This window comes from Hemitrygon akajei, chromosome 8 (assembly GCF_048418815.1).
Source record: "Hemitrygon akajei chromosome 8, sHemAka1.3, whole genome shotgun sequence".
Classification (NCBI taxonomy): Eukaryota; Metazoa; Chordata; class Chondrichthyes; order Myliobatiformes; family Dasyatidae; genus Hemitrygon; species Hemitrygon akajei.
This window is the reverse complement of record NC_133131.1, coordinates 7,660,756-7,673,088: the sequence shown is the minus strand read 5'-3', so window position 1 is coordinate 7,673,088 and position 12,333 is coordinate 7,660,756. Positions and strand designations below refer to the sequence as shown.

The 12,333-nt window shown below is 39.3% G+C and overlaps 1 protein-coding gene across 2 annotated transcripts in view; it reads left to right on the top strand.

Annotated features, from left to right (window-relative positions):
• Positions 1–12,333, top strand: part of vmp1 (vacuole membrane protein 1) — a 175,541-nt gene that overhangs the window by 117,241 nt on the left and 45,967 nt on the right. For both annotated transcript variants that reach the window (XM_073053141.1, XM_073053140.1), the window contains exon 7: positions 4,379–4,498. In XM_073053141.1, the coding sequence (XP_072909242.1) occupies positions 4,379–4,498 (120 nt within the window). The remainder of the gene's footprint in view (positions 1–4,378; positions 4,499–12,333) is intronic.

Sequence of the window (12,333 nt, the reverse complement as noted above, 5' to 3'; positions counted from 1 at the left end):
TTCTTGAACTGCTGCAGTCCTTCAGGTTGAAGATCTCACATAATTCTGTTTGGAAGAGGCTTCCAGACTCCAGATCAATCAACAATAAATAAGTGTTGTTTTATTTCCAAATTTAAATGGTGTGTGATTTGGAGAAATTTCTCAGAGAAGCATGTCTAAAACATACAAGGTCCTGTGGGGAATTGACAAGAAGGATACTGAAAGAGTGTTTCTGCTAGTCCAATTTTCTTGAGATAGGAGACAGTTTCAGACTAAGGTACTTCATATTTAAAACAACAGAATTTCATCTCTCAAATCATTGTAACTCATTGAAATTCTCCACCCCAATGAATTGACAGATGTTTGATGTCCAAGTCCATTTGAAGTTAGGCTAAGATTATATCAACCATGATTGCATTGTATAGTAGATCAAGCTTATGTGGCTAGTTGGTTGATTCTTTATCCTGTGCCCTACCCAATCAAAATGCTGAATTAACATTGAGTTCACTCTTTCCTTGGCTCTGATATATAGATGACAGAGGCAAGGTTGTGACGAGGTCTGAAGCCAAGTGGTCCAGGCAAAAATCAAACTGGTTATTGTTGAACAAATTCCTCTTAGCAACACTAATGATAATTTACATTGGTTGGTTGATGACTGAGAGGAGAGAGTAATTACCAGATTAGATTTGCCCTGTGTTTTTTTTTGGTGAACAGAACATACCCAAAACAATTTCCCAGTGCTGTGTAGGTGCCAGTATTGTAACAACACTGGAACAGCTAGACTGCAACTGAGGTGCTGTTTGGTCTCGTAACTTTTGCTCTCAGCCATTTCTTAATATGCAAAGTGAATTGGATTGTTGAAGACCTGGTTTTGTGATGGTGTGAATCTCAGGTAAAGTAGAAGAGGAGCATTAATTGAGCACTTCTTGTTAAATGTGGTGGTTGTCTCATCTTTAGCACCCACATATTGGCTCTACCTTTGTTGAAGAAAGTAATATTTTTGAAACTGCCTTCTCCCATTGACTATTTAATTGCCTCATGACTAGATGTGTTAAGACTGCAAATTTCAATCTAATTCTTGGTTCTGAGCTCACTTAGCTATCCATTGCAAGTTTTTTTTTACTGTTTAGCATAGATGTAGTCTTGTATTATAGTTATAGTTGTCAGGCGTATGATTTGTAGGTATCATAAACACGTGATTTTGTAGGTACTAAAAATCTTGAGCAACATACTCAAAATGCTGGAGGAACTCAGCAAGTCAGACAGCATCAATAGAGGGGCATAAGCAATCTTCTTCTGATGAAATATCTTGGCCCAAAACATCAACACTTACTCTCCTCCATTAATGCTGCATGGCTTGCTGAGTTCCTCCAGCATTTTCTTTGTGTTTCTCATTTGTACAAGTATGGTTGGTTCTACTCCTGTATACTCTCCTGCATTCCTCATTGAACGAGGGTTGATAACTTGTTTCATGATTGTGAGGCCCAGAGAAAGCCATTACAAATTGTGCTGATGTACTTTGCTGCAGGTGGTGCTGAATGCCTCATGGATTCCCTTTTTTGATATTCCAGATCCATTAAGTCTATTACATTTAGTATAATTGTAGTGCCTGCAGCATGACATGAGCATATTTTGACGTGAAGTCAAATCTTTTGTCTCCATGAAGGCTGTGCAATAGTCACTTCTGCTGCTGCTCTTGTGGGCATGAATCTGCTATGCTATGCCTTGTGTGTTATATTCCATTAAGTTTACATTTCTTTCCCCCCCCCCCCCCCCCCCAAAAAAAAATCAGGACTTTTTATTTTCTACAGACAAATGTGTAGTTAAAATAACTTTACATTTTTAAAAGCAAAAAATAGTTGATATTATGTCGTTGTCCCTGTTAGAACTGTTCGCTGCTATCCCAATAATAAGCCCTGGATCACTAGTCACATCAAAGGCCTCCTAAACCAGAAGAAGAGGGCCTTTAAAGATGGTGATCGGTTGGAGCTTAAAAGAGTTCAGAAGGAACTCAGAGTACAGATAAGGGGGGCAAAGGAGCAGTATAGGAGGAAGCTAGAACAAAAGCTGCAGAAAAAAAGCATGAAGGAGGTGTGGGATGGGATGAAGATCATCACCGGATGCGGTGCAAAGAGGGGGCAAACATAAGTGGAGATGTGGAGAAAGCGAACCAGCTGAACAACTTCTTCAATAGGTTCGACAGCACAATCTCATCCTCACCGCAGAACTCCACACCAGGCTTACTTCCCTCACAGGAAAATAGCCACTCACAGGAGACCTTGCCCATGCCCAGGATTACGGCTGCACAGGTGGAAGGTCAACTGAGGAAGATCTGTACCAGCAAGGCGGCGGGACCGGATGGAGTTTCCCCACGTTTACTGAGGGCCTGTGCGACTGAGCTGGGAGAACCACTACAGCGCATCTTCAACATGAGCCTGGAGCAGAGAAGAGTACCCAGACAGTGGAAAACATCCTGTATTGTCCCGGTACCGAAGAAACCACAACCAAAGGAGTTGAATGACTTCAGACCTGTTGCCTTGACGTTGCACGTGATGAAGACCATGGAGCGGCTGATAATACAGAATCTGAGGCCACAAACCAGGCACGCCCGGGATCCTCTTCAGTTTGCGTATAACGAGAAGGTGGGAGTGGAGGATGCTGTCACGTATTTGCTGCACAAATCCCTCTCTCACCTAGATGGGGTCAGTGGTGCTGTGAGGATTACATTCCTGGACTTCTCTAGTGCCTTTAACACCATCCAGCCCAAGATCTTAAGGCACAAACTAACGGAGATGGGAGTAGACTCTCACATGGTGGATTGGATAGTGGACTACTTGACAGATAGACCTCAGTATGTGTGGTTGGGAGACTGTAGGTCTGACATGGTGGTCAGCAGCACAGGAGCGCCGCAGGGGACCGTGCTCTCTCCGGTCCTGTTCACCCTGTACACATCGGACTTCCAATATAACTCGGAGTCCTGCCATGTGCAGAAGTTCGCTGATGACACGGCCATAGTGGGGTGTGTCAGGAATGGACAGGAGGAGGAGTATAGGAAACTGATACAGGACTTTGTGATATGGTGCAACTCAAACTACCTGCGTCTCAATATCACCAAGACCAAGGAGATGGTGGTGGACTTTAGGAGATCTAGGCCTCATATGGAGCCAGTGATCATTAATGGAGAATGTGTGGAGCAGGTTAAGACCTACAAGTATCTGGGAGTACAGTTAGACGAGAAGCTAGACTGGACTGCCAACACAGATGCCTTGTGCAGGAAGGCACAGAGTCGACTGTACTTCCTTAGAAGGTTGGCGTCATTCAATGTCTGTAGTGAGATGCTGAAGATGTTCTATAGGTCAGTTGTGGAGAGCGCCCTCTTCTTCGTGGTGGCGTGTTGGGGAGGAAGCATTAAGAAGAGGGACGCCTCACGTCTTAATAAGCTGGTAAGGAAGGCGGGCTCTGTCGTGGGCAAAGTACTGGAGAGTTTAACATCGGTAGCTGAGCGAAGGGCGCTGAGTAGGCTACGGTCAATTTTGGAAAACTCTGAACATCCTCTACATAGCACCATCCAGAGACAGAGAAGCAGTTTCAGCAACAGGTTACTATCGATGCAATGCTCCTCAGACAGGATGAAGAGGTCAATACTCCCCAATGCCATTAGGCTTTACAATTCAACCGCCAGGACTTAAGAACTTTTTAAAAGCTATTATTAATGCTTTTTGAGATAGTGATTTAGATGCATATCATATTTTTTACTGAGTTAAGTATTGTATGTAATTAGTTTTGCTACAACAAGTGTATGGGACATTGGAAAAAAAGTTGAATTTCCCCATGGGGATGAATGAAGTATCTATCTATCTATCTATCTATTACTGAATTTCATTCGTTGAAAGAAGACCTGTTTATCTGAAAGCACCCAGCTTTTTTTTGATAACCAAGGTTATCTGGTCGTCAATTTCAGTCACAGATCTAGACATCACAACTGAGAAAGCTTTTGTTATTCCAGTATCACTGCTTCTCGAGTTATATTTTTCTTTCTCACTCCATCAATATTAATTTTGTCTATAGCATTAGGGCTATATTTTGTTTTAATCTGAACAGAACAGTGAAATCTGTTGCCAATTAAATGCTTGTTTGTATCATTGGATGTCCAACCATGAATCTTGGTTTATATTAGCATCTGAAAGAGAAAGTAAAGTATCAGTTAATCCGCCACTTCCCATTTGTTTCTTGGAGTTGATGTGTTTTAATTACAACAAAAAATCAACATCTTTTTAAGCTTCTTTAATATTTTCAACAATTATGATCGAAGCTAATTTTCTATTGACATTTATATATGCTTGGAGATGTATTCTGTAAATCATTGATTATTTTCTTGTTTTTCCTTTATTCTCTGCAGGGAGCTGGCACTGCAATAGGAGAGCTGCCTCCTTACTTCATGGCAAGAGCAGCTCGACTATCAGGCACAGAAGCAGATGAGGAGTTTGAAGAAATACTAGAACATGGTCAGAATTCAGAGGTGGGTTTATTTTTTAAACAAGGTGCCTCAGATGGATCAGATTCTTAATGAATGAAGTAATTGTGCAATAATTGCAATCCAGTAAACTATCTGCTGGCATCATTAAAATAAATAGTGTTATCAGCAGTTTGTATCACATGAGAAAGTTAATGTTTTATAGACGGAAGGCATTTTTTAAATCATGCATATGATCAGGATTAGAATTGAGAGATTAGTTCTTCGTCAAATGAGTCTTGGGTTATACATTTCCAGATATTAATGAAGTTACTGGGAAAGAAATTGAAATAGTTCACTCAATTTTGCTGCACTCTTATGGATAGCAAGACTTCATATGGATGTTTCTAGTTGAGGTTAAATCAAAATTTATAGATTGCCTGTGGCACTCAATGTGATAATAACAGGATGTTTATAAATGGTGTGTCAGTTAACCTGAAAGTATTGCCATTTCTATGTGATTTCCTATTTGGAAAGTGAATGTGCATTTGAGGTAGATTTATCTTGAAGGAATTTTCCACTGAAAATGGAAGCAAAAGTATGTTATTGATGTTGGGAAGATCCCATTGCCAATTCCTGCCATTATTTCTGTTATGTGAAACTACGATAAAATGCTAAACTAAATTCAGTGGAACAATTTGGAGCTTTTTAATCAGTAACTGATTTTATATTCTAGAAGTGCCCTCTGTTGGTCGGGGTAAATTATGGATGTTGCATCCCAACTTTCTATGTAATATGCAAACCAGGACAGTACAATATGGAGAGCAAGCTGTTGCTCATGTAGTTCCCCCTCTCCATGCAGCTGATAAATCTAAAGGAACGGCAGAGACCGATGTAGTTTGGTAACAGCAGCATCACGTGAGTTGCTAGTCAGCGTTGAACTCAAAGTAGGACTATCTTAGGGACTCAACTCTGGGTTTACTCCCAAAGCCTTCCTGATGAGTGGGTATAGCCGTAAGTCAGTAGAAGTTTCAGATAGCCGTAGAAAAGTACAGCGCTGTAGCAGGCCCTTCAGCCCATCTAGTCCATGCTAAACAATTTAAACTGCCTACTCCCATCAACCTGCATTCAGACCATAGCCCTCTATACCCCTACCATCCATGTAACTATACAAACTACTTGTAAACATTGAAATCAAGATTGCATGCACTGCATGCACAGGCAGCTTATTTCATACTCTCACAACTTTCTGAGTAACGAAGTTCCCCCTAATTTTCCCTTAAACCTTTCACCCTTAATCCATGACCTCTAGTTGTAGTCTCACACAATCTCAGTGGAAAAAGCCTACCTACATTTACCCAATTTATATCTCTCATAATATTGTATACCTCTATCAAATCTCCGCTCAATCTTCTACTTTTCAAGGACTAAACTCATAACCTTGTAAATTTTCTCTGTACTGTTTTAATCTTATTTAAATCTTCCTTGTAGGTAGGTAACCAAACTTACACCCAGTACTCCCGATTAGACATCACCAATGTTTTATACAACTTCAACATAATATGCCAACTCCTGTACTCAGTACTTTGAGTTATGAAGGCCAATGTGCCAAAAGCTTTTTTTTACAACCCTATCTACCCGTGATGCCACTTTCAATGAATTATGAATCTGTATTCCCAGACCCCTTTGTTCTACTTGCACTGCTTCGTATCCTACCGTTCACGATGTGAGGTTGGTCCGACTGAAGTGCAAACCTTGAACTTGTCAGCATTAAATTCCACCTGCAGTTTTTCAGCCCATTTTTCCAGCTGGTCCGATCCAGCTGCAAGCACTGATGGTCTTCCTTGCTGTCCACTACATCCCCAATCTTGGTGTCTGAGTGTTCTTTCTTATAGATGAGCTGCCAACTACAGCTGGTGAGTGCATCTGCCTGAAGCGACTGGTTTTAAGATGCCAGTAATTCTCATTTTCCCCTTCTCCTGTCAGTGGAAAAGGTTCTGCCAGTGTTGGTAGCTAAACCACATGTGAAGATGAGGAGCTGGCATTGATCGTCAGAGGCTATTTGAGATGCACACCATTGGGAACATTTAATAGATAGTGGGAACTTATCCCTACTACCTTACACCTGGGATATTGTTCTGAATGGTCACTGCTTATCTTTCTTACTGAGTTGCTTGCCCTAGACCTAGAGCAAAGCCTAGCTAACATACTTGAGTTTTTCCTTCATCTTGAAACCAATGCCATCAGTTAAAGAATACGTCTATGTCAACACTCTAATTTCATAACTAGAGATGTAAGTAAAGTCAAATGCATGGTGAGAGAGTCCAAGAATATTTCTTTAATCTTCCAGCATTGCTCGCTGATGAAGGATTAGTGAAGCCATATTCAGAAAAACATCCTTGTAAAAATTGTAAAAATAAACTTTGTATGAGAAAGAGAATGGAACTAGGACAATACAAATTGTTAACTGAGAGTTGGCAAGGGAGTGTGCACAAATGCTACATGATTCTACTATTCTAATACAGAGATAGTCAGACAAATAGATAGTAAAATAACTGGATGGTGAATGTAGCCACTGTCCTTGAGCTGCATGTGATCAGCTTAGTTTTTATGTATTTCTCACTTTCTCTCCTTCATTTCTTCCATCCTTTCTTTTCTTTCCTTTCTTTCTTCTTTATTTATTGCTTTATTTAGAGAGACAGCATGCCAATAGGTCCTTCAGGTCCAATGAACCTGCGCCACTCAATTACACCCATATGACCTACTAACCCGTACATCTCTGGGATATCGGAGAAAACTGAAGCACCCGAAGGGACCCACACAGTCATGGGGAGAATATACAGACTCCTCAAAGACATCAGTGGAAATTAAACCTGAGACGCTGGTGGGGGCTGTAAAGTGTTGTATTAACCACAACGTTACATTTGTGTTACAATTACTTTATCTTTTTGGATACTCTTCAGCCACCAAATTTGAGAAGTGTTATATTACACAACTCACTCCAGATTCCATAAAAATATTATCCTTCATCTGTAATGATGACTATATTAATTTCTTTGGAAGGCTTTACTCAAATTTTGAGCCAGCCAACTGTTCAGACATTACTAAGAAATGCTGAAGACAGTCAACTCTAGAATGACAATACTAACTAAAGTGCGTGAATGATATCTCATTTTCTTTCTTCCCCATTGTAAAGCTGAGGGACTAAACTAATAGTGAGCAATGTATTTGATATTTGGTGGTTATGTATCTCAGTCTAGACAGTTCTTAATTCGTAACGTTGTCTTACATTAAAAGCACAGAAAAGTCAAATTTCCGAATGTGTTCAATATTAGCGAGAAAATTGTCACTTGCATCAAATAATCCTGCACCTTCATGTCTTCTGAACTTTTGAGTATATGATTGTGGATTTTTAGAACATAGAACATTGCAGTACAGTACAAGTCCTTCAGCCCACAATGTTGTGCGAAATTTCTGTAAGTTCAATCTAATCTTTCCCTCCTTCTAAGCCCTCCATTTTTCTATCACCCATGTGCTCACCTAAGAGTTTATTTTATTTCTAATAGATTTCAATGGAACTTCAATTTTTATAGTAGTGCCTTATTTGTGGAAAATCCTCCTATGTTTTTAATCATTTTGATATGTGTACAAAGTTAACTGGTGAAGAATTAAACTTCTACCACTTTGTCATTCAATGTCAATAGTTTGTGGACAATCGTAAGTGTGGAATAAGCTGAATGCTCCTTTAACAGTCTCCATCTGCTTCTATGTTGGTTAGATATTACCAGTTCATTGCTAAATTACAGACAGCTTTTTACTGTAATCTGCTACGCACAAACTGCTTGAGAACTTGAGGCTGTTTACAGTCCCTGAAGGTATTGACTCTGACTTTTGGTTTGAGTGTAGTGTTTGGTGTGCACTATTCTTCATGCAAAACTAGTTGGTCTAATTCTAACACTTCCTTTGCGAGACCCAGGACTACATTTGTAGTCATCAGTAAGGTCATAGATTCTCACTTCCTTTCCCAGTCCCACCCTGCATGGTTTATATGAAAAACAACTATCCCACCCTGTCCCTGCCATGGGTGAGGCTGTCTAATTGGCACAGGCTAAAGGAGCAGACTTGGAATCTTACTGTCAGAGTTATTCGCTATCTTAATGGAATTAAGGCTTGGTAATAGTTTGTGACACAACTATTTCCAACAAATGGTCCATTTATTTTAAAGAAACCTCTCCCAAGCAAATTGATGAAGCGGTATTTTATGGTTTTGCTAGTGGTAGCAAAATGAGTATATTCTGGGTATTTTTATTTCTAGTTGCTTTTCAGAAGATTTTTGCATAAACCCAAGAGATGAAATTACTCATCTGGCTACTGCATGGCAAGTCAAGATTGCGTACTTTGGTTTTGCCTGTTACTTTGAGATGAGCGTCAAAATGTTCACAAAATGACTAGAAGCCTGTCACACGCCTATGGCATTGATATTGTGGTATCTTGTATGAGTCAAGACATTTTCAAAATTAATTAGATTGGATATGCTTTGTATCTTGTTAATATTGTTCAACACCCGATGAAGTTGAAAGATCCTATTTGTAAAACCAGAGAATTAGGCCATTCAGCCCATCTAATCTGCTCTACCATCAATCATGGCTGATTTATTATCCCTCTCAGTCCCATTCTTCTGCCTTCTCCCTTAACGTTTGATGCTTTACAGCTACAGTAGAAACTCTGAATCAATGAACTATGAAAGGTATTCAGATTGCACATCTCTACTAAGGTGATGAGTACTATGGAAGTTAGAACATAGAAGTTGGGGTGCGCCTTGTACATGAGTCTGCCATTCGATAAGATCATTCTGATTGATTAGCTTTATTTGTCACATGTACATTGAAACATACTGTGAAATGTGTCATTTATGTCAATGGCTAACACAACTCAAAGGTGTGCTGGGGCAGCCTGTAAGTGGTTGCCATGTTTCCAATATCAACATAGCCTGCCCACCCTAACCTGTTTGTCTTTTGAAGTGCGTGAGGAAACTGGAGCACCCTCAGGAAACCCACATGGTTACAGGGAGAACATACAAATTTCTGGCAAGCCGTGGCAGGAATTGGAACTCAATCTTTCGATCGCTGGCGTTGCAAAGCATTACAATAAATGCTGCGCTACCGTGCCATCCCTTTATTTATCTCAGTGCCACTATATTAATCATTATTAATTATTTGGCACCAGCATATTTGGTGTAACTTACAGGCTGTCCCCAGCACATCTCTACGATGTGTTGGTTGTTAACACAAATAGTGCATCTCACTACGTTTCAATGTACAATTTATAAATAGATGAATCTGAAACCTTAACCTTTAATTGATTCTCTTAATTTGTAAAATATCTATCTACTTCTGTCTTGATTATATTTAACACTTCAGTAACCCTCTTGTGGAAAATTCACTTGTGTCAGAAGCCTCTCTCAAGCTCTGGAACAATTTTGTTTGATATCCTACAATCATTCTTTGAAATAAAAGAATGTGCGGACTAAGCATGGTATGGAGCCTGTAGTATACAAAATTGCAAAAGGCTACAGACTCAGCCAGTTCCATCTCAGGCACAACCCTTCCCACCATTAAGGATATTTTCATGAGATGGTACAATTATGAAAGACAGTAGAACAGCTTCTTCCCCTCTGCTATCAGATTTCCAAACAATTCATGAACATGACTTCATTCTTCATCTTTTGCACTATTTATTTATTTTTGTAACTTGTAGTAACTGCAGTGTCTTGCACTGTATTACTCCTGCAAAACAACAAATTTCGCTGGTAATAAACCTGATCCTAATTCTGAAGTGCCAAGATGAGGAGTACTTTACATTCATAACATTCTATCCTCCTCCACCTTAAAAACACTGCTGAAAAAATTGTAACGTTAGCCTTTGAGCTGATTACTTTTTAATATTTTGACTTGTTAATGAATTGAAGATAAAATCCCTCTGCTTGAGCGTTTAGCAGTAGGAAATTACTTGCAAAGACATGGTTGGCACTCCTACCTGTAAAATAGTCACAAGCATATGCCAACTTGATACTTTATCCAAAATCAAACTAGTCTTGAATGATTCAAAAACTGGTGTCTTTCTACTCAAGTAATCTGAAAAATGTTTGAAGATTTATTCATCATGTTAATCATTCATGTATTGGCTGGATGCATTTTGTGAGAGAATTTGTAGCAATGTTCAGTTAAATATTTGCATTCAGCAAATTTCTTGATTGCTTTCTGTTGGAGACTGATTTAATCTTTTTTAAATGTAGTTAATGAATTTTGCTAACTCGTGTTCAAGTCTATTTGATGTTCTCACTCTGGGGTGTTCTTTCCATTTATTGACATACCTGGTTGCATATGATAAAATATAAAGTGATCATTCACCTTTTTTTTGCCATAGTGACCACTGATATTACCTTTATACATAGAATTATCTCTCATAAGTAAGGTAGTAAACTATTAAACTTGTTGACAGTTTACTACAAGTCCTTAGTAGTATTAGTGATCGATCTTCAACACTCCGTTGTTTTACAGTAGATTCAGGTTAATTGGGACACATTGGAGCAGGGCATTTTGCCCCAATTAACCAAAGATTAACGGAAATAATTTAAAAGGTATAAAAAATATAAACTGCTTAACTGAGTAATAAATTATGTATTTAAATGAAATACAGAACAAATTAGAACGCTGCCAAAACTACTATAGTACTATACAATCGTATATTGGTTCCAAACAGTGATAAACTGAGGAATTCATTCAGTGTACGCCAATGTGTTCTTTTGATTGACTGAAAAATGAACAAGATTAGCACAGACATCCAGTGCAGATAGTAGATTGTCTTCGAACAGTGCTGTCGCCAAATGCATCCTACAAATCTTCATTTTCAATGTAACATTCAAGATGATTGTCAATACCTTCATATTCTTCAAAATTCCTAACCTGGAATTACTCCCAGCCATTTCTGGCATCTCCTAGCTTGAATGCTTGAAACCGTAGTGAGCAAAACAGTTCTGAATTGTCTTACTGTTTATTACTTGCCAGCTATCAGGGACAAAGATCACTGCTTTTTAACCAGAAGCACACACAACTGATACTATTTAAAAATTGTTCATCCTAAACATGGTGTAGCGTCTAACAACCTCACAAGTGTACGCATCTGATGTTAATTAGAAACTGTTCGGCATCAGTCTTCTGCCTCAATTAAGTGGCATAGTGTCCCAAATAAACAAAATGAGTCCCAGCTATTTTCTGGTTTGATTTTTGTTCTTTAAGAGTTGTTCCAAATAAGCAGATGCCTCAATTAACCAGTGGCCGAATTAACCTGAATCCACTATGCTTGATGCTTTCTCTGAATTTATGTAAATCTAAGTCATTGTTCTTGTTCTTGATTGTTAGGTAAATGCCAATGCAAACTAGGGCTGGGTTATCTCCAATGTATTGATAGCCTGAATAGTTAGCAACACTGGGTCTTGGCCAGATGCACACCCTTTTGTTACTCTTTTTAAAGTTAGGAGCTTCTGAACATCATGAACTAGTCAGAGAAATGCAACACAGATATGTAGGTGTTTCAGCCCAGTGAGTACATGCTGACCACCATGCTCATGCAGTTTCCCATATTCGGCCCATATCCCTCTAATCCACACCACCCCCAACCCTGCAGAATACTAACTCAAGCACTTTCTAAATGATACTGTTGTACTTGTCTCAGCCTTTTCCACTGTCACTTCATTCTACCTATTCAGGATATCTGCGTGAAAAAGTTACCCCTCTCATCCTAAAGCTTTGCCTCCTCTACCCTCAGGAAATTACTGTTATCATCCACCTAATCTATGCCTACTGCCTTTGTGGTGCATTGTGTACAAAGCTAGGCAGGGC